The sequence below is a fragment of the Vipera ursinii genome (genome assembly GCF_947247035.1).
Source record: "Vipera ursinii genome assembly, chromosome: 2".
Taxonomy (NCBI): domain Eukaryota; kingdom Metazoa; phylum Chordata; class Lepidosauria; order Squamata; family Viperidae; genus Vipera; species Vipera ursinii.
Window position 1 is genome coordinate 152,240,381 of NC_139513.1, and position 22,887 is coordinate 152,263,267.

The window sequence follows — 22,887 nt, forward strand, 5'->3', positions numbered from 1 at the left end:
CCTTCTACACTATAAAGCTGCCATGCAATTTACACATACCAAAAAAACAACAACACTAATTTGTGAAAATTTTAAAATCTTGCTTTCAAAATTTGATTCTGACAATCCTTTTTAATATCAACTTAAAATGTTACTTTTAAGGCAATCAAAGCCGCAGCTTGCTAAATGCAACTTTTTACATTCCTTACCTCACCTTAATATTCCCCAGTTGAGTGATTTAAATTAAAAAACAAAAACAAAAAACTAAAATATTAATTTTGGAAGAGTGAGGTGAACACATACCCTTTAAAAAAATTAACTTCAGTTCTGGTAGGAAAAAATGACTTTATTTAATGCAGTGTGGAATAAAAGAATCATTTTTCCCCCTTGGTTGCTTTAATAGACCTCCCCAGACACTTACTTTTTACATGCACAGTAATAATACAATTTTTGCATTATTTGTAATGCCACATCAATTGTGCATGTATTGGAATGGCATTATGTCATGGATTACCCATCAGCAGTCGTCTTTCTTGATGCAAGATTGTTACTAAAGAAGAGAGAAAGTGATTGTTTCTCCCTTAAAAATAAGCTCTGTCCTACAGTGTGTAATTCAGTTCATGTATAAGGTAAAATGTGTTGAATTGTCTGAAAAACGCTGGTGAGGCAGGAAGCGGAATCAGACTGAGGGATTCAGCAGGGGAAGATTACCTCAGGTTTTAAATGCTGATTTAATTTTTGTCAATACCTGTACGGAATTGGGAAGACAACCTTGAAAGAAATATAAGGAAGAATTTTTGCCTAGGCAGAGGGGGCTGTAATATTTTTCAAAATTTGACAAAAATTAGAAAGTGGCCTAGGCAGATCTCTCTCTGATGTACTGGAGTATAAGCAGTAGGCTGGGGAGGAAGGTACAACAGGGTCAGACTTGCAAGATTCTGTTATTATAGCCAATCTCAATAAAGTTAATTCTGGCCTTCCTATAGAGTTGATTTCCCTGTGTGGCCTTTCTAGTGATGCTGACATAATCCGATTTCATGGACACAGCCATATTCCTCCCACCCACTTTAATCAATAGCTTCTCTGTGTAGGGCAGCTTCAAAATTGGTGCACGCGTGCATGTGCATGCGAGGCCACGCACACTGGCGCAACACTAGCAGCCCCGTTTGAACATGTGGCACACGCTGACGCTGTGTACATGAGCAAACAGCTGCGCCCCCCCCATGGCGGCTAGCAGCCTGTTCACGCATGTGCAAACGGGCTGCGCAAACTGCCCAGGCTAACGGCACATTTGCAAACAGGCTGTGGACACCCATCTCGTGCTAGCATCCCCGTTTGCGCCCGCACTAGCATAAATGGGGGAGGGAATGCACAGCCACGCGTGCAAGCCACCGGCCAGCAGTTTCCACGGCTTGATGGCCAAGAGCCCACGGCCCGGTCCGCAGACCATAGTTTGGGGACTCCTGGTGTAGAAGACTGCATTTTCACATTCTTTCCGATGGAGCCCTTCCATGAAGCAAGAACTTATTGATACCCTAAACATGTACTGCTAGGAGAAAGCAAGGTGCCTGCTGTGACTCCTACTTGTCCTAGTTCTCTAAGCTCTGACAGTAATTGTTCCAGATCCGGACCATCTGCTCAAGGGGTTGAACAGCCAAAAATCTTGCTGGATTTCGGAAAGTCATCATCAAGGGGTGGAACACCAGCCTTATATAGGTAGTCCTCGACTTACACCTGTTCCTTTAGTGACTGTTCAAAGTTACAATGGCACTGAAAAAAGTGACTTATGACCTTTTGTCCCAGTTATGACCACTGCATCATCCCCATGGTCGTGATCAAAATTCAGGTGCTTGGCAAGTGGTTCAGATTTATGACCATTTCAGTCTCCCGGGGACATGTGATCCCATTTTGCGACCTTTTGACAAGCAACATCAACGGAGAAGCCAGACTCCCTTAACAACCAGGTTACTAACTTAACAATTGCAGTGATTCTATGGCAAGAAAGGTTGTAAAACAAGCCAAAATTCGCTTAACAAACGCCTCACTTAACAACAGAAATGTTGGGCTCAATTTTGGTTGTACGTCGAAGAACTACCTATATGCAGAAGGTTCCCGGCTGAATCCATAGTGTAGGTAATCCTCATTTTAGCAATGATTGGAACCAACAACACTGTTCTTAAGCAAAGCAGTGGCTTAGTGAAATCATGACTGTTGTGAAGGTGGTTAAGTGTGAGGATTGGTCATAAAGAAGCTGCTTTTTCATCACTGTTATAACTGCAGACAGTCACTAAACAAGGACTACTTGTATTGCCAGGTACAGTTGAAAAAAACTGCTTAAAAACTCTAGGTTGAGTTGAACCCAGGCAAAGCTGACATTAATACAATGGATGGACGAGTGTAAGGCAGTTTTCTGTGTTCCTCTTTTGTTATTACTTGGCTAGATCCTCCTTGCCCTATAGCAGGGGTAGGCAACCTTGGCTCTTTTATGATTTGTGGACTTCAATTCCCAGAATTCCTGAGCCAGCATGGCTCAGCTTGGAAACCTCTCCCTTTCCCCTCAGCATGGCTGGCTCAGGAATTCTGGGAGTTGAAGTCCACTAGTCATGAAAGGGCCAAGGTTTCCTACCCCTGCCCTATAGGAAGCTAGGCCCGGGACTACTTGTTACTTTTAGTGCTGCTCTGCTGGCATGAGATTTCCAAGACATAAAATATCCCAAGATATAAACATTTGTACCTGCCTCCCTCTTCTTCTCCTCAGCATTCTTCTGGAAGGGAAACTTTAGCTGTCAAATCAGTCTTAAAATAAGAGAATCAACAGAGAACCAGGATGCTAAACTTCAAGATCTTGGTGGATGGAAAAAAAAACCTTTTGGTTTAATAGTGCTCTCTCATCATAGTAATATCCATACAGAAAGGGAAATATAAATTATGCCACAGTTCTGCTTAAGATATGATTTCCTGGATAGGAAACGATAGGTGTGGCCATGAAAAGTGGCTCAAATAAAAGATGGGGTTTTCCCCCCCCATTGTTCCTTGTGGACGCTATGCTGGTGGCAATCCTAATGCCACCTTCGAAAAGAAAAAAGAAAAAAAGAAAAGTGCACACAAACTAGACGAGGAGAACCTTTTTCCTTTAACCGACCATGATTTGTCTGACACAGAAGGAAGCTAAACGCCAATGGACTCCTAAGCCTTCACAGCTCAGTGCAACGTCAGGGAGGAAGGAAGCAGCTGATGAGTAGGCCGGGGCACAATAAAACACAAGGAGATCCGACTTCCCCTCTTTCACTTCAGTCATCACTATAAACAGGTGGCAGGGGCAGGGGAGACTTAGCCACAAAGTGCTTACAGCAGCCAGGTAGGGAAAGGGAGATTCTCACTTTGAGCTCCAGCCCTCAAGGGATCTGGAAGACGTTGAGTTTGCTGGTGTTTTTGAGTGTTTGTCGCCGGTTGCAGAACCAAACCCGGACTACCTCCCGGTCATAATTGAGCTCCTTGGCGATCTCGGTGATTTCGTGGCCGGTGGGGAGGGTGTTTTTCTCAAAATAAGCGTTGAGGGCCTCAATGGCCTGTGGGGTGAAAGAGGTGCGGCGTTTCCGCTTCTTGGAAGGCTCCCCACCCACAAACTCCATCAGGTTCTGCTGGCCTTCTTGATTCCGAAGCTCAGCTTCACTCAACCACTTCTCCAGGACGGGTTTCAGCTTCTGGGCACTCTTGGGAGTGATGTCCAACTTTTCGAATCTGCAAAATCAGCAGGAATCACTGAGGAATTATGCAGGGTGGACTTCTTGTCACTCCTGTTTGCTACCCCACCCTGAGGAAATAAATATCCTCGATGTTCAGGCTTGATTCATTAGTCGTTTAAGGCAGGGCAGAGCTCAAAATGAGTGGGTTCCACATTGTCCCTTAGAAATACGAGGGCAATTCGGAAATAAACCTCTGTTTAGTTATCAATGACAGACACTCACAGATGCAGAACTTTTATTATACACATTAGTAAACTACAACATTACATTACTTTTTGACATAATCGCCATTCAAATTGAGGCACTTGTCATAATGTCTTATAAGGTTTGAACTTCCTTAGTAGTAATTGCTCGGCGCCAAATCTGGCTTATGGGGGGTGGGGTGATCAAAAACATCCCAACGGAACTGCTTCAAAAATTCTTGGGTGTGTCTAGCGATGTGCGGGCGAGCATTATTGCGAACCAACACCACACCAGAAGTCAGCATGCCGTGACACTAGTTATGGATGGCTCATCTGAGTTTTCATAACGTTTCACAATAGACTGCTGAACTGATGGTCGAACCATGCTCCACGAACTTCACTAGCAGTATTCCTTTGGCACCTTTACATTTGGGCGGATTTTCTATGGCAACACTTCCGGTGTGGCGATGGTTCACGATAATGCTCGCCCGCACACCGCTAGACGCACCCAAGAACTTCTGAAATAGTTCTGTTGCGATGTTTTTGATCACCCCCCCCCCAGCCCAGATTTGGTGTTGAGCATCTACTACTAAGGAAGTTCAAACCTTGTGAGACATTATGACAAGTGCCTCAACTTGAATGGCAATTATGTCGAAAAGTAATGCAATGTTGTGGTTTTCTAATGTGTATAATAAAAGTTCTGTATCTGCGAGCGTCTGTCATTGATAACCAAATGGAGGTTTATTTCTGAATTGCCCTCGTAACTGCCATCGTAACAATAATTCCACTTAATTCAGGATTAGAAACCAATATGGAATCCTGTTGTGAAGGAGCGTACACCTGGAGGAGCTGAGGGGGAGAGATCTGACAGAGCTTTCCCAGAGAAAGAGACTGCACAGTTCCCAGGTGCATGTGGGAAGGGGGAAGAGGTGCAGTGTAGCCACTCTAGAATCTGTCAAGAAATATCTAGTAGTTAGAATGATATAGCTTTAGTTTGACCTGTCCATCGGGTATAAGCAAATAAAGGATTGAACTCAACTGGACCTCACTGTCTCATCTATGGGCTTGGGCCTAACACCTATTTAGAGCTACAGTATTCCATTTGGACTGCATTTAGATACTCACTAGATGATAATCAAGAGACACAAACAACTCTTAGCCATGGTGGCACAGGGGTTAGAACGCAGTACTGCAGGCTACTTCTGCTGACTGCTGGCTGCTTGCAGTTTGGCAGTTCGATCCTCACCGGCTCAAAGTTGACTCAGCCTTCCATCCTTCTGACCTTGGTAAAATGAGGACCCAGATTGTTGGGGGACAATATGCTGACTCTGTACACCGCTTACAGAGGGCTTTAAAGCATTGTGAAGCAGTATATAAGTCTAAGCATAAGTCTAAGTGCTATTGCTACTGCCATCTCTTTTGCTGCCATGTATTGGATATCTGGATTTTTGCAGCCTAGATATGTTTTGAGGGTATTGAGCTACTTTAAAGAACCAGGAAGGAGGAGGCCTAGTGTTGGTTCAAAAGAAAACTCGGCAACCTGTTTTTCTATTGAGGATTACATTCCACTCAGAATCATCTGCACAGGGAAACAGACTTCCTTACCTGCAAATAGCAGATTGGCTGTATGCAGGTCCTTCAGTGGCAGTTAATGCCTGCCCCACCTGGGTTTGGGTGAGACCCAGAGAGAGACGTCGAATCTTAAAGTTCTTGGCAAACTCTCTGATCTCCTCCAGGTTTATGCCATCTTCATCACTTCCGCTGTTTGAAGGTTGAGGCTCTGGTAGGAGAAAGTATGAAAGAGGCACCATTGTTCCATTTTGCAGTTTCTGATTAAAGTGCACTATAAATCCTTTCTCCTGCAGCCACATGCATCTTTCACGCCACTGGGATTTTATTTCACAGCAGTTCAGTTGTGATCTGAAAATGGGGGGAATTCCATCAATCTCTTTAGGTCACACCCTAGTCTCCTTTGATTATGTGCTGGTGGTTCTCCTTCCTGACTGAGTGGTTGGTTCTAGTCAGTTGAAGAGGTTGAGCCCACAACTACTCCATGACAGGGTGCCACAGGGCTCAGCTCTTTCCCACTTTTTTATTTACTATCTACACAAAGCTGCTGAGAGGTGTCCATCTTATGGAGCAGGTTGCCTTTATAAATAATGGTCATAGCAATAAAACCTGGCTCTGGGAGAGAGAATTTGCAAGATGTTAGATTTTGGTATTCACTCTGTTGGTCAATGTCATTACAACCTACATCATTTATTAACGTTGTGTTGTTCTAATCCTCTGTTTTTCTGTGTATGTGCTGTTCATTATTAGGAGTAGAGTGACACATTAAAAAAGTAACACTATACGTGGTTTTTTTTGTTTTTTGTGGATTAACACTTGCAGATGTCACCAGCAGCAGCTTTTTTCTCGGCAGCTGTAGGGTAACAATGCCCCTTTAACACAGAAATCAGACAACCCACTTCGTGGTTTTTTCTACCATAAATGTTCCATGCACGTGATCGTGAGCCAGCCTCCATTAATGGTAGCCTCTTTCTCTGCCTGCCACAGGAATCACAGGGATACCAACATGCTTACTTGAAACCAGCTGGCTGACAGTTGGTGTCTCTGAGCAGGTGATGGGGACAGGAGTGGAAGCTAGTTTGGATGCTGGGGGAGGACTTGCAATGACCACAGCTGGCTGTGAGAGAGCTGGGGCAGGCTGAATTGGCTGGACCTGGCAACGGAGCAGAAGAAAGCAATATTCAGACCAAAACAGTTTAATACTGCTTTTATTGATTTAGCTTGGCTGCAAATTTTTTTTTGCAGGTAGCCCTTGACTTACAACAGTTCATTTAATGACCAGTCAACATTACAATGGCACTGGAAAAAAAGGTCTGTTTTTCACGTGACCATTGCAGCGTCCCCAGGGTCACATGGTCAAAATCCAGACGCTCGGCAACTGACTCATATATATGACGGTTGCAGTGTCCTGGGATCACGTGATAGACTTTTGCGACCTTCTGACAAGCAAAGTCAATGGGGAAATTAGATTCACTTTACAACCGTGTTACTAACTTAACAACTGCAGCGATTCACTTAACAAGTGGGGCAAGAAAGGTTGTAAAACGGGGTAAAATTCACTTAAAAACTGTCTCACTTAGCAACAGAAATGTTGAGGCTCAGTTGTGGTCTTTAAGTCAAGGACTACCTCGGGGGTAGGCAACCTCGGCTCTTTTATGACTCATGGACTTCAACTCCCAGAATTCAGTCAGCTATGCTGACTCAGGAATTCTGAGAGTTGGAAGTCCATGAGTCATAAAAGAGCCGAGGTTGCCTACCCCTGGACTACCTGTATTTATTTTGCATTGTTTGTAGCTTTTTTGAGAGTTTTGCAACCGCCCAGAGATATCTGTTTGAGATAAACTGAATGAATGAATGAATGAATGAATGAATGAATGAATGAATAAAATGACTAATAATGAAGAATGGCCTAATGAGTCATTATGCCGGTTGCAATCGGGATCAAAGAAGGCACATTGGCCAACGAGAATTGTACCAGGTAGGAAATACCGTACATTTACCTTTGTTTATTTTGTGTGATTTATACTGTTTTAATAAAGTTAACATATCTTGACTTTCAAATGCCTGCTACAAGAGCTCTTACTTGAAGAGTCAGTGCCCAGCCTTCTCACTTCTCATCTGAAATACCAAGCATCAGATCAGCCAATTAGATTCTAGCTCAGCTGCAGGACACTCCTGTCGGTCTTATAAAGTTATGGTCCATAGGTACCAGCTAGTCTATGCTAGGCATCACAAACTTCAGCTACAAAAGGAATAGGATCAGGTTTTCTGGAGCTTGGTGCTAGAAAAGAAAATGAATTGGAGGGAGGACATTTTAAAAGTGGTCTGCTGGCTCTCAAAACACTGCTTCTCTTTTCATCTCTACCCAGGGTGATATTATTTCAATCAGGACTCTCTCCACACGGGCCTTAGTTGATAAGTTACCTCGGGGACCACCTGCTGCCGGCGTCAACTTCCCTCCGCCCAGTACGTGCCCACAGAGAGGGCCTCCTCAGGGTGCCTCCGGTCAGGGAATGTCGGCTGGTGGCCCCCAGGGGGAGGGCCTTCTCTGTGGGCGCTCCGGCATTATGGAACCAACTGCCGGTTAAGCTCCGGATGGCATCAGACCTCCGATCCTTCCGCCGCGGGTTGAAGACCCACTTATTTGAATTAGCTGGTCTGGCCTGATGGGGGAATATGGGTTTTTAAATTGGTTTTTTAGTACTTTATTATTGTTGTTTTTAACTGGGCACTGGTTTAATTTCCTTTTAACTCTTGTATTGTTATTTATATGTGCCCTGTGAACCGCCCTGAGTCCCTAGGGAGAAGGGCGGTATAGAAATCAAATAAAACTAAAACTAAACTAAACTAACCTGAGCACCAGTGTTGCTATATCTAGCAAAAAAAATCCCCAACGATCACCCTGACACAGATATATTTCATGCCTCCAGCAACACTTGACAAGTGGCTATTTTACGCATTCAGCTACCAAGTCATCAAGGGTCAGGTCCAAGGGAAGATGTTTTACAGCCTGAGGCAAAACAGGAAATGCTATTCCTGCTTCCAGCCAATTTGGTGTCACCTCTGGCTTGATTAGCTAATTTGACAGGTGAGATGCAAAATCCCACAGGTCTGCCTCGTCTTCCAGAGCAGTAAAAATAATAAAGTGTCTCGTACTGTGCCTTACATTTTAATAGGTTTTAATTTTCCATAGTGATTGTTTTATATTTTTAAACTAACTGTATTTATATAATTGTTATTCTTATTGATGTATGCCACCCAGAGTAGCTTTTTGAGATAGGCGGTTGTATAAATGTGATTGACAATCTGGATTATTAATCTAAAGCATATGAAGAACGGTTGAAGGAATTGGGTATGTCTAGTTTAATGAAGAGAAGGGCGAGGGGGGACATGATAGCAGTCTTCCAATCTCTCAGGGGCTGCCACAAAGAAGAGGGAGTCAAGCTATTCTCCAAAGCACCCGAAGGCAAGACAAGAAGCAACGGATGGAAACTAATCAAGGAGAGAAGCAACCTAGAACTAAGGAGAAACTTCCTGACAGTTAGAACAATTAATCAACAGAATAGCTTGCCTCCAGAAGTTGTGTGCGCGCCAAAACTGGGGGTTTATAAGAAGAGGTTGGACAGCCATTTGAAATGGTATAGGGTTTCCTGCTTAAACAGGGGGTTGGTCTAGAAGACCTCCAAGGTCCCTTCCACATCTGTTGTTCTGTTAAATAAATAATCTGGAGCTCTCTCATGACTTTTCTAGTTCAACAATCTATCAAAAGCAGCAGGCTCCCCATTTCTATTGAATCCAACATGTTCCACTTTCCTTTCTCTGTAGGTGCCTCTTTGGGCATCTTGGTAATTTTGCTGCAGGATCCTCTGGTGATTTTTCTCAGCAGCTTTGCTAGTTGGACTCACCTCACTCTTGGCAGGAGACTCCGGGGGGCTTGATTTCCTGACCATGGCCGCTGTCTGGATGGTGCTAGCCAAGGTGGCAATGACCTGACCTTGGGCATTTAAAAGCAGCTGTGGTGTCACTGCCTGTACTTGTAGATTTTGTGCTGGCAACGTGGCAGGGGCAGGAGTTGCTGTGGCAATTCCGGTTGGGTTCACTACCCACGGAAGCGTTCCAATAACCTGGAGGTCAAAGGCAAGGGAAGCACCAAGGCTGTAGTATGTTAATCTTCTGACATTTTCCTATCAAAACCACACTGGTTTAAGTTTTCCCATTAAGATTTCTGTAGCAGAGCCAAAATAGTATACAGTTTAGGCCTGGGTATAGGACTGGGACCAGGCAGAGCCCCATTTGAGTCCATTCATGACTATGAAAATTCACCGAATGATTTTGGCTTAATAATTATCTCTATGTCCAATCTATATCAAAACAGGAGAACATGCTTTCTAGGGTGCCTTAAACTTTGGAGGAAAGGCAGGATATATAACATGAATGAATAAATTGCATAGATGTTTTGTTTGGCAACTAAAAAAACAACAACACTCTGGTGTCCTTTTAAGCACGGCCTACTAATACATTAATTCTGTTTCTGGAATGGTGCAGCACTTACTTGTCCTTGAGCATTAGTCAGGATTTGTCCAGTTATTCCTTGCACACTAGGAATGGTGTTTGCAATGACAGACGTGGTGGCTAGTGAGCTAAGCAGCTGGGTTGGGGCTCCCAGAGAGGCTGCACTGATCTGCAAGAGACACCAAAAGAGGACAATAAATAAAACAAAGGTCAAAGGTTAGGAAGCAATTCTATTAAGGAGCCTGATCACTCCTCAGGTCAATTTGCACTGTTCCATTATAAAATTACCTTTGAAAAGATGCAATCTGATTAGCCTTGTTCTAAGTTAACACCTGGATAATGAATGCCGTTTTTGGCACCAATCTTCAAATATGGCTAACATGTGATTTGTCACTGCAATACTTTCTTCGATAAGAAAAGAGCTGCTGAATTCTCATTCTTCTTATTTTTAGCATTTCTCTTGTTGCAGCATCTGCTTGTTTTGCAACCGTGCTCAGAGGTCGATATGGCAAAGCTATCAATGAATGCACAACGTAACAAGAATTTTTATTTTTCAGACTTCCAGTTTGCCAACGCCATCATTATGGACGTCTGGAGGATGGGTCTCATCTTCCATGTCCAGTTTTGCATAGCTGGGGGGTCCTAAAAGGGCCGAAGAGTCGCCCTGGAGCGGCGACCAGCAAGAAGGGGTTTTTGCAGAAATGCGGGGGAGCCGTAACGCCCCCCCTCCCGTTAGTGCCTACATTCCCTTCGACGAAAGACCGGCCATAGCAACATGGCCGGTTACTAGGCTGCAGACAGCCGAAGTCACACTTACTACCAGGCAACATTAAAGTAGCGTGGAAGAGACTGGTAAGATTCCTCTCATACTTTAATCTTCTTTCTTTCACCTAAATAAGCTGCTAAGTACTTTCCCCCCTGTGGAGAGGGAGGGGGGAGTTCAACCTTCCCTTCAAAATAGCAGCGATCAAGCCTCCAGGGGTGTTTTTAAAAAAATGTTGAAAAAACGAATTGACCTCAACTAGAACTTTATAACTTGTGGACTAAAAGCTTTTGACTACCTACTTCTTACTTCCTACTCTTATTTGAAAATTTGGCTCTGCTCTTCTAAAATAGAAGAAATAATTGAAAAGAGATTAACAGATAGTTCCCTAAAAGAAAAGAATTTTCTAAGCACTTGGGGGACACCCAGTGGCTAAACCTGAAATTGCAATCTGACACTCTTAAAAAAAAGAGAGAAGAGACTTGGCTGATTCCTTAGAAAAACAAGATAAGACTAACCTTGAACACCAGATGTGGGACTCCACCATGGAAGAAATACAAAAACAAATCTATGCTATGATGAAAATAACCTATCAAACTTATCAGTTCCTGACTACAGCCGGTGATGAAATAAGAGCTTTTGGGAAAAAGCTAGAAAGCGTCTTGGAGAAGCAAACTCAAATTGTGACTACAACTAATAATTTATCAGGACAGAACATAACAGAAGAAACTGAACAAACAAATACATTGACAGAAGAATTAACTATTCAACAAGCACAGATATTTGAAGATCAAAATGAGAAACAGATGGAAGAAAAAATACACAGTCCAGGACAATTATATCAAGAGGTGAAAATAATGAGAAGATTTGGTGCTTTTATTAGACCCCTCAACCCTTCAAAAAGGAAGATTGGAGGGTCAGTTCAATATGATACAATAACACAAGAATTCTTTGATGACCCTGAAGCAAAAAAGCGAAAAATGATATGGCAAAGGAAAAAAGCAAGAATAAGACTGAATCAGAATGGACATATTTAAGAGGCTTGAAACGTAAAATACTAAAATAGACAGGATTGTACTTGGATTATGAGATTGTTTTGATGAACAGATAAAAATATTGGCTAATTAAAAAAACAACTCAGAGGTATGAATATTAACAGCTAAACTGAAATATTGAGCTGTTTAAATGAAATTGATTAAGATGTACAGTATGTATGTTAAGAATGATATAATGTAATTAATATACTTGGATGTAGTGATATGAAAGGATGTATTAAATGTTGAAATGGGAGAAATTTTGACTAATTTTCAATATGTGGAAATTATAATGAAAATAAGAATATTATATTGTATTACCAACTTGTTGATATGGAAATGAGATAGATAAGAAGTGTAGAAAAGTATATAAGGTGTTTGATGCCTTAAAGATGGAATGTTAAAATATTCAATATACAAAAGTATTGACAAATGTAAGAAAGCCACTAAATAACTGATGGATAACAATAAGAAGTATGTTGATATAGATAAGAGATAATATGTATTAAAGGAAAAAAGAGAGGAAATTCTGATCACAACAAGTTGGAGATTTGTAATAATACGTATTTGTATGAAACGGAACTATTGTAACCCAGACACCACGTTGCTTTTCAAAGATATTATTGTAACATTGGAAAATCAATAAAAAATTTATTTATTTATTTATTTTTTTGTTTTTCAGCCAGCATGTGGTAGAGCAGGGGTGTCAAACTCAATTTCAGTGAGGGACGCATCAGCATTGCGGTTGCCCTCAGGGGGCCGGGTGGGTGTGGCCTACTGGGTGGGCGTGGCTAAAGTGTGTATGGCCTACGGGGTGGGCATGGCCAGCTCTACATTGTTCGCATCAAGGGTGCCTATGGGGGCCTGGGCAGGGGATAGATCTGAGGGTCTCTGGCAGGAGGAGGGTCTCTGGGCCAGGGCCAAGGCAGTGGGGGCCGTTCCCTCACTGTTTCCAGGATGGCTTTGTGGGCCGTATGAAACCACTTCACGGGCCGGATCTGGTCCCCGGGCCTTGTGTTTGACATGTCTGTGGTAGAGCCTGATGTTGGTTAGAGCTGAGAAGGTCACCCAGCTGACCACTATACTGAAGGGAGGACTAGAACCATGGGCTTGGGAACCTGGACTAAAACTAGGCTAGCACTTTAACCACTACATTATACCATCCTGGCTCTCATTCAAATATGTGTTCAAGTTAATAGTGTTTCGTACTCTCATTTGAAAGGAAGACTGAATACAGATTGTGACTCAGGATTTTATATCAGGGACTTTGAAATTATTTTTCATGCACCAAAGAAATAGGTTTGTCCTTATCGATGCAGAGATTTACATTTTCTAGATTTATCAAAGTTATTCAGTATTGAACTCATCATTGAAATGTATATGAGATTTTGTCTGTGGAGATTCTCAGTCATCCAGGTCACGGTTGTCCCAAAGGTGTTTTTTCATGAGGCAACTGGACTTTCTTTTTTCTCTTTGAAGACGTTTCGCGGAAGCTTCTTCCGCTCTGACTAGATGGTGGGGGAATGGAAGGATTTATATTCCTTGCAGACAGCCGGTCATTTCATGAGAAGCGAAATGTCTTCCAAGAGAAAAAAGAAAGTCCAGTTGCCTCGTGGGACTACATGAAATTTTCTTCTTTGGCAAAATCAGAAAGAACCAAAGTGATGCAGAAGACCTTTCGTTGGGTCAGAAATGTATTTATAGAAGGTTTCTCTGTTCCCAACCCTTCTTTCAACATAGCTCAGAAAATCTTCTTCGGGGGAAGGGTTCCCCCCCCCCCCCAAGGTCTTACTATTCCTGCAAATCCTGCTGGTTGAACTGTGATCTGTGTCGGAGTTTCCAGTGGCTTGGTGGCAGGTGGAGTGGCTGTTGTGGTCGGCTGTGACAAAAGGGTTGTCTGAGCTGCTGGTTGGAACACAGTCTGTGTTTGGATGGACGGCCGGGGAGGCTGGGCCGTTGGCTGTGCCTGGAAAGCTTGGGCTGGCTGCAAAGGGGCTTGTACTGCTGTGTTCAACACTGTAGTGGCTGTGAGAGCAAGACAGAAAGAGAGGCGCTAAATATCGGGTCATCACAAAATATACTTTTTGAAGTGGAGGGTCAGCCTCCCAAGTTTGTCATATGGTTATATTATATTTATTTATTTGCGGTCACAGACCAAAGTACGAGTGCAACAAAAGAAAAACATGGGGAAAGTAAAATCATAGACAATTAGACACCAGAAGCCTTGGTTGAAGGGAATTGCAACATTCTCCTCTAATAGAAGTTTGTCATATGATTTCTAGGTTGGATCCATGGGAAAGCAATGGGAAGAATGACTTCTCAGCATGTGTGGGATCTAATTAGCCAAGAATAAAACCTTAAAAGATAAAATGGGGTAGCAGATACAGGCAATCGTCAACTTACGACCACAACTGAGCCCAGAATTTCTGTTGCGAAGTGAAACATTTGTTAAGTGAGTTTTGCCTCATTTTACAACTTTCCCTGCCGCAGCTGTTAAGCAAATCACTGCAGCTGGTAAATTAGTAACCCAGTTGTTAAGTGAAATGGGTTCCCCCATTGACTTTGCTTGTCAGAAGGGGATCACATCACACACACACACACACACACACACACACACACACACACACCGGACATTGCAACCTGTCATAAATAGGAGTCAGTTGCCAAGCAGCTAAATTTTGATCATGTGATCACGGGGTTGCTGCGATGGTTGTAAGTATGAAAAACGGTCACGAATCACTTTTTTCAGTGACGTTAGTTTGAATGGTCACTAAATGAACTTTTGTAAGTCAAGGACTACCGGTATTTCACATTCAGAGGAATTATTGTACCAGCTGGAGTGAAAAGATACGCCGCACACAAAGCAATTATATTGAAACAGATAAGGAAGTTTTGAGTTCCATGGAATTCTCTCTGCTAGTGCTAGAAATTCTCTCTCTAATGCAAGATGAAACCAGGGGATGCCTAAATAAGTAACCAACAGCTTGGTGGGCTAGGTTCCATCATTGCTGGAACAGCTGTTGTCACTCAGAGTAACCACAGCTACCCGGATAATTTGCATCACTGGCTCCTTGTGTGAATTAACTGCTAGCAAGAAGTAGCCCCTGGGGAATTAATCCTAGCTCTCCATTTTTAATTAAGCATCGCTGTCCTAACAGTCTTCAGAAAATAAAAGTTATTTGCAAGGATTACTGACTGGAACCACCGTTTCCTTTAAATGACAGACCACTGAAAGCAAACCGCAGGGCGTTTTTCTGCTCTCACACGGACTAGGAATTTAGTGACATTATTTATCCAAGAAAGTGCTGGTTATGCAAGGGAACATCCTGGGGGCTGGGGGTTTGGATGCACGCATGAAACCCAGAAAGATGTCCCCATTGATTTCAGAGGAGGAAGCAGATCTGGTTCCTGCACTCAAGTTAATGGGAAAGTCTGCTTGCAGGATGCCTACAGGTTTGGACTAGAGCCCTGGCCTTTGACATAGAGCAGGGGTAGGCAACCTTGGCTCTTTTACGACTCGTGGACTTCAACTCCCAGAATTCCTGAGCCAGCCATGCTGAGGGGAAAGGGGGAGGTTTCCAAGCTGAGCCACGGTGGCTCAGGAATTCTGGGAGTTGAAGTCCACGAGTCATAAAAGAGCCAAGGCTGCCTACCCCTGGACTAGAACCTTGGCCTTTGACGTACAGCAAAAGAGCCAGCCCTCCCCCCACTTCCCGAAATTCAAAAAAGGTTATCAGTCTCCCAACGTACTCCCTCCCAGATTTTAAGGCTGATCCCGGTGAGGCCCAAGGGGCGGACTCTTGCTCCCCCCCCTATGTGATCTTCCAAGACACAGCGGTTACCTTGCAAATTGGCTATAGGTGATTTGAAAATTCCCCCAGTAGGAGAGGCAGCCGTCAGTCCTGGGAGGGCAGCCACCGTTGCTGCAGGAAATGTCCACACAGCCAGCCCCTGCTGACTTGCCACTTGACCTGCAATACTGATGGGGATAAGAAGAGGTTGAGTAACTGCCCCTGCCGGAACCATTACGCCTGTCACAACTGTTGCTAAGTTTTCCTGAGTCAAGACCTGCAAAAGCAAACGAGATGTAAAAAAGAAAAGGGAAAACAAAATCAACGCCACTGCAGAAGGCATCAATGCAGCAGTCACGTCAGCCAGCCCACCGGAGGCCCAGCCCAGTCGGGAGATGCCCGACTGAGATGTGCCAGGTGCGGCTTGGCGCCCCCCTGGCCAGCAGCTGGGTGATCCAGCTCTGTAACACTCCAATGGGGGGGCTGGTTCAAAGTCCACCATGAAAGAAGCTGCGGACGCACCCTTTTTTTTTTAGAAGGGCCCAGCCCTGATCAATAAGTCTCTGCTGTCTGTTCACCACAACCCCTTTGACTCAAAATTGCACAGCAGTTAAACCCTAGTTTTTTTTTTTAGTTTGCTAGTATCAAGTCAGTTTTAGCAAGGGATATTCCCTTCAGGAAACTGGTGCTACTGTACTGCATCCTGGGGTGCATGGCCACCCCACAAGTCAGTGTAGACCGAGAGGGAGGCAGAAATAACTTTCTTGCAATATTCACAAGCTATCTAAAATATGTGCTGCAAACAGTACTGGCTTTGTTTCCCATAAAGGTGGGCAGCAGATCTTCCTACTGGGAAATCATTTCATGATAAAAGCTACAGCTTTCCTCACCAATAGCCTTCCTTCCTTCCTTCCTTCCTTCCTTCCTTCCTTCCTTCCTTCCTTCCTTCCTTCCTTCCATCCTTCCTTCCTTCCTTCCTTCGTAGCTGAACTACAAATCCCAGCCGCCGTGGCCAAGGATAAGAAAGGCTGCATGTTGTTGTTCAGCAATTTCTCGAAGGCCAAATGTTCTAGGTCTAGGATGTGTTCCAATCTGCTATTTCAGAGCAAAGCTTGATAAGCTTATTTGACAATGAAAACATGATTTCTCTTTGCAGCTGCCAGCCACAGTTTAAAATATTTTGACAAGAGGCGCGAGGAAGGAGAAATCTCCCCATTTGGGCAAGCAATAACAGGTGATTTTAATGTATTGCCTGTGAAATTGTGTACATCGCCTGGATAGGGAAGCATTCGTTCCCATTGCCTCTGCCCTAATTCTTAACCCACTGTTCACATCCTATACATTACAGTATTTTCTAAATAGGTGATATCTTCCAGAGTAGGGAAAAGCGTTACTTTGTATGAAAGTGTTGAAATAATAGTGCTTGCATCACAATTAAATGAATCAGAACTCGAAGGCATTTTATCCATTCCTTTAAGTTCCAAAGCCATACGGATAGTATCAAAACCCTCAACAGGTAAAAGACCTGCCTTGTTCTCCATGTGATAAGAAGGATAAGATGCAGGACAGCAGAGGGGGGAAAAAATCAAAATATACTGTAGAAAACCAGTTTTATTCTCTATATGTGTCTCAATATGTTCAATCTTTCAGCTCTTTTCTGGGATAATTTTGTTCTCCTGGAGACACAAACTAAGTGAAGAAGTTCTACATCCCATTCCAAGAGCTAAAAAGGGGCATTATCTCATGAATTTGACACTCTTAAATGTGTTATTTTTGAGAATGAAACTAATAGTCTACAGCACATTTAGATATTTTCCTCTTGTGTGCTTTTTATGTCACTGAACTAAGGCAGTTCTCTTATTTCTAAAGTGTGAGGCAATGTAATTGTCTTAAACGACTGTTGCTATATGACAGCTTGTATGGAATAAAAAGTAGGCAGGCTTAATAGAAGATAAACAAGGTAAGACTCTCTTTAACTTCTTAGTTTTGTTGGGTGGGGCTCTAATATAAGGGATTAATCGTATGTGAAGTGGCATTTGTGTATCTTGCAACAGTCTATAAAAAGCCACCCAAATGCCTGCCAAGAAAACACTGGGTGCATTTAATTTCTACAAAGCTTTGTCAACTGCATCCTTAAAAACAAACAAACAAAAAATGAGAGCACATTTCAGAGCACCAAAAGGTACAGGGCTCTTCAATCTTGGCAACTTTAAGATTTGTGGACTTCAACTCCCAGAATTACTCAGCCAGCGTGTCTGGCTGAGGTATTCTAGGAGTTGAAGTCTACAAATCTTAAGACTTGGTAAAGGTTGGAGACCCCTGATCTATAACATCAAGAAGTATTTTAAATCTGAGAACCTCTAAGTTCCACAACATTCTGGGAATGTCGCTGTGGACTTTTAATAAAGATTTTTCTTCTGCCTAAGTATCCTGCCCATATTCAGCTCCTCCACGGGGCACTGGGAACTCCTGATTCCACTAGAGAAATTGAATGCACTACAGTATTTCCTTTGTTCATTGACCAAGAGGTTACCTCCTATTTATGAAAACCAGAATGGTAGGGTTAGTTACCTGTGGTGCTGCTTGCACTGTGACAGGAGTTAAAGTTGGTGTTGGTTGGCTTGTCACTTGGCTAAATGGCACAATTCCTGGGATAGGCACAGGTGTTACTTCAGGCAGTGCCTTGACTTCACCTTAAAAAAGAGGAAACATGTTATCCTGTTAACCTCTTCAACTATCATCCTGGTGTCAACTTTCCGGCCGACGAATTCAACATTAAAGAAACTCTATGGCCTTGAGGTGCCACAAGAGATAAATTTTTATTGAATACACATCCAGGCACTGAAGAAGTAAAATCAACTCTAAGTTTCCCGCGTGAAGTTCTGGTTAGTTACCAATAGTTTTTCATAACCCCCACCCACCATGTGTTCATGTTGGCCAGTCACATTCTTTCTGTTCATAGTTGCAACAGTCCACTTCTCTGCCAGACACCTCTTTGTATGACCTTGGTTCTCAGAGTCTATGGATGGCTTCCTGAAACTCCCATTTCTTTCCCAGACTCCCGCTCCCCGGTTTCTATGGCAAGTTGAGCAGCTATAGAGGTTAGCAAATATCTTAGCAATTCAACCTTGACACTTGGATATTGTATATTAAACCAAGTTACTTTCGTTGGCTGAAGAGGACATCCTGAACATGGGTCAATAGACTGCATATATCTCAAACTGGTGGGATGTAGACAACAGTCTACATCTTCCAATATTTGAAGTCTTCCAATACTTGAAGGGCTGCCACAAGGAAGAGGGGGCCAACTTATTTACCAAAGCACCTGAAGGCAGGACAAGACAAAATGGATGGAAACTAACCAAGGAGAGAAGCAACCTAGAATTAAGGAGAAAATTCCCAACAGTGAGAACAATTAACTAGCGAACAAATTGCCTTCAGAAGTTGTAGGTGCCCCATCTCTGGAAACATTTAAGGAGACTGGATAGGTATTAGTATTAGTATAGTAAGCAGGGGGTTGGATTAGATGACCTCTAAGGTACCTTCCAACTCTGTTACTGTCATTGTACTGTCTGCTGGCAAGTAAGGTAAAGGTAAAGGTTCCCCCGCACATGCGTGCTAGTCGTTTCCGACTCTAGGGGCCGGTGCTCATCTCCGTTTCAAAGCCAAAGAGCCAGCGCTTATCCGAGGACGTCTCCGTGGTCATGTGGCCGGCATGACTGGACGCCAAAGGCGCACGGAACGCTGTTACCTTCCCACCGGAGTGGTCCCTATTTTTCTACTTGCATTTTTACGTGCTTTCGAACTGCTAGGTTGGCAGAAGCTGGGACGAGTAACAGGCGCTCACTCTGTTACGCGGCACTCGGGATTCGACCTGCCAAACTGCCGACTGGATAGGTATTAGTATTAGTATAGTAAGCAGGGGGTTGGATTAGATGTCCTCTAAGGTACCTTCCAACTCTGTTACTGTCATTGTACTGTCTGCTGGCAAGTCGTATCTGGATTAGAGATCCATATAATGCTTAATTATGAAAGCATGAGCATGATTTAGGCAAAGCTGGTCTTTGGTTACAGTTATGGCATGCTGGCCAAAATGTGCCCAAACTGCCACTATTAATAAAGAATGCTATTATGATTAAGAATGATAAGCCTTTCTTTCTCTAATTACATGTATTATGCAACCATTTTGATTTATCCACCCTAATGATGCTTAGGAAGCTACTGAAGTCCTGATTATTTTCCCAGGCTTTAGGGCAGAATTATGGTTGAACACCTGCTGGATGTTTTTTTTTTTAATTGCTGTTTTACATTTATTTTCAATGTTTTATTATTATGTTACTTTGGGGCTGTTCACGATTCCGTCTTGGGTTTCGTATTTTAAAAAAATTAATTGTATGTTGGTCAGAGTTGTTGGGAGTTTGGCAGTCTTCAAATTGTATGCATGAGTGTTTGTATGTGTCAATAAATCAATTTTGCTGTTCAGCAGGTTTTGAAGAAATATGATGAATGAAAGTTTACTGTGCATTTGTTGATTTAGAGAACACATATAACTAAGCCTTCATCTCTAGACCAATGCACCACTCTTTTTCTTCTTCCTTACTTGTTTTTTGTGCTTTTTCATAGCCTTGCATACTCCAAAAAGGAACAGCACGATGGGTATATATGTGCAAGAGCATATAAAACTAGCAAGCATGGTGTGTCATGATCCTTCAAGAAGGAAATTCTTACTACATGACAGACAGGAAAAGGACTACGTGGCCAATAGAAGTGAATACCCTGTTTTCTGTAGGTATCGTGATTTACTGATCATTTGCAAGCCAGCAACCAAGTTCAATAACCACGATGGGGTGGTCACTGACCTGGAGCCAGACATCCTAGAATGCGAAGTGAAGTGGGCCTTAGGAAATCTGAGCAACAACAAAGCTAATGGAGGTGACAGTATTCCAGCTGAGCTATTCAAAATCCTAAAAGACGATGCAGTAAAAGTGCTACATTCAATTTGCCAGCAAATTTGGAAAACTCAACAGTGGCCACAAGATTGGAAAAGATCAGTTTACATTCCAATTCCAAAGAAAGACAGTGCCAAAGAATGTTCAAACTATCGCACCATTGTACTCATTTCACATGCTAGTAAAGTTATGCTTGAAATCCTACAAGCTAGACTCTAGCAGTATGTGGATCGAGAACTACCAGAAGTACAGGCAGGATTTCGAAGAGACAGAGGAACTAGAGATCAAATTGCCAACATACGCTGGATCATGGAGAAAGCTAGAGAGTTCCAGAAAAAACATCTACTTTTGCTTCATTGACTTCATTGATGGGAGTACCAGACCGTCTTATTTGTCTCTTGAGAAACCTATATGCGGGTCAAGAAGCAACAGTGAGAACTGGACATGGAACCACTGATTGGTTCAAAATTGGGAAAGGAGTCCGGCAAAGCTGTATACTGTCACCCAGCCTATTTATTTATTTATTATTTATTTATTAATTTAATTTATATACCGCCCTTCTCCCGGAGGACTCAGGGTGGTGAACAGGGCAATACATAAAAACTAGATACAAAAATTAAAAATTATTAAAACGTGATTAAACAATGCTGTTTAAATTAAATTAATACAGATTAAAAATTGAAGTTCATTTATAAAAATCCCACCCCGTCCCATCAGGCCAGGCCAGCTTGTTTAAAGAGATGGGTTTTAAGATCGCGCCGGAAGGAGCGGAGATCGGGCGCCATCCGGAGCTCGACCGGAAGATGGTTCCATAAATCCGGTGCACCCATATTTAACTTATATGCAGAGCACATCATGAGAAAGGCAGGGCTAGATGAATCAAAAGTTGGAATTAAGATTGCAGGAAGAAACATCAACAACCTAAGATACGCAGATGATACCACTCTAATGGCAGAAAGTGAAGAGGAACTAAAGAGCCTCTTGTTGCGAGTGAAGAAGGAGAGTGCAAAACTTGGGTTGAAACTAAACATTAAGAAAACCAAGATCATGGCATCTGGCCCTCTCAATTCCTGGCAAATAGATGGGGAAGAAATGGAGGTAGCGACAGATTTTATTTTCCTGGGCTCCAAGATCACTGCAGATGGGGACTGTAGCCAAGAAATTAAAAGACGCTTGCTCCTGGGGAGGAAAGCCATGACAAATCTAGACAGCACACTAAAAAGCAGAGACATCACCCTGCCAACAAGAGTGTGTATAGTCAAGGCTATGGTCTTCCCAGTTGCAATGTATGGCTGTGAAAGTTGGACCATAAGAAAGGCTGAGCGCCAAAGAATTGAGGCCTTTGAATTATGGTGCTGGAGAAGACTCCTGCGAGTCCCTTGGACTGCAAGGCGATCAAACCGGTCAGTCCTAGAGGAAATCAACCCTGACTGCTCTTTAGAAGGCCAGATCCTAAAGTTGAAACTCAAATACTTTGGCCACCTAATGAGAAGGAAGGACTCACTGGAGAAAAGCCAAATGCTGGGAAAGATTGAGGGCAATAGAAGAAGGGGACGACAGAGAATGAGGTGGCTGGATGGAGTCACTGAAGCAATAGGCGTGAGCCTAAACGGACTCCAGAAGATGGTAGAGGACAGGAAGGCCTGGAGGAACATTGTCCATGAGGTTGCGAGGGGTCAGACACAACTTCACAACTAACAACAACAAAAAACCCAAGTTCAGAGATCACAAAAAACTTCACAGTTCAACTCTGACCTACAAATATTCTCTTTAATTGGAACCACATGTGGACACCAAACATTTCAGAAAGCATGCATAATGGAGGCACTGATGATGTTACCTAATTGGGTTATGAAATGTCTGCAAGCAAGCAACCAATCAGGCTCTGAGAGTGTCAAGGCCTCCACAAATAAAATTACATCAGCCCCTTCCCTACTCCCTATTTCCTATCTTGATTTTCCTCTGGAAAAAGTTTTACCTGTTAAAAAGAAAAGAAAGCCCTAATTTTAGCACTTAAACATTTCACCATTATTTGTGATGCTCATGATTTTAACCCCACTGCAAACTGGATGAGTTCTGAACTGATTGCTTAAAATAAATCTGATGCTGTTTCTCCTTCAGAGACTGTTAAATGGTCTTTAACAACATGCAATGTTTACACGTAACAATGGATCACAGAATTTGCAAGGGGATTCTTCTTAAGGCCAGCAGGAGTTTAAAGAACGTAACACTTGGGAGAGCCACAGATGCTGACACTACACCCAAGCCCAATGCCCGGGAACATGACCCTCCATCCCGTACCCATCTGATTTCAGAAATAGAAATCAGAATTCAGGGCGGTAACTGAACACTTTGAATAGAA

At 43.0% G+C, this 22,887-nt stretch overlaps 1 protein-coding gene across 4 annotated transcripts in view; it reads right to left on the bottom strand.

Moving 5' to 3' along the window:
• Window positions 1-218: 218 nt before the first annotated feature.
• The window catches only part of POU6F1 (POU class 6 homeobox 1), a 45,568-nt gene continuing 22,899 nt past the window's right edge, over window positions 219-22,887 (bottom strand). For 3 of the 4 annotated variants that reach the window (XM_083352456.1, XM_083352458.1, XM_083352457.1), the window contains exons 4-11: window positions 18,148-18,269; window positions 15,628-15,853; window positions 13,578-13,810; window positions 10,029-10,157; window positions 9,382-9,600; window positions 6,491-6,629; window positions 5,513-5,687; window positions 219-3,720 (exon numbers count right to left, since the gene is read on the bottom strand). In XM_083352456.1, coding sequence (XP_083208582.1) covers window positions 3,375-3,720; window positions 5,513-5,687; window positions 6,491-6,629; window positions 9,382-9,600; window positions 10,029-10,157; window positions 13,578-13,810; window positions 15,628-15,853; window positions 18,148-18,269 — 1,589 coding nt within the window. In that variant the 3' untranslated portion in view covers window positions 219-3,374. The remainder of the gene's footprint in view (window positions 3,721-5,512; window positions 5,688-6,490; window positions 6,630-9,381; window positions 9,601-10,028; window positions 10,158-13,577; window positions 13,811-15,627; window positions 15,854-18,147; window positions 18,270-22,887) is intronic. The other variant, XM_083352459.1, reaches the window with a different exon arrangement.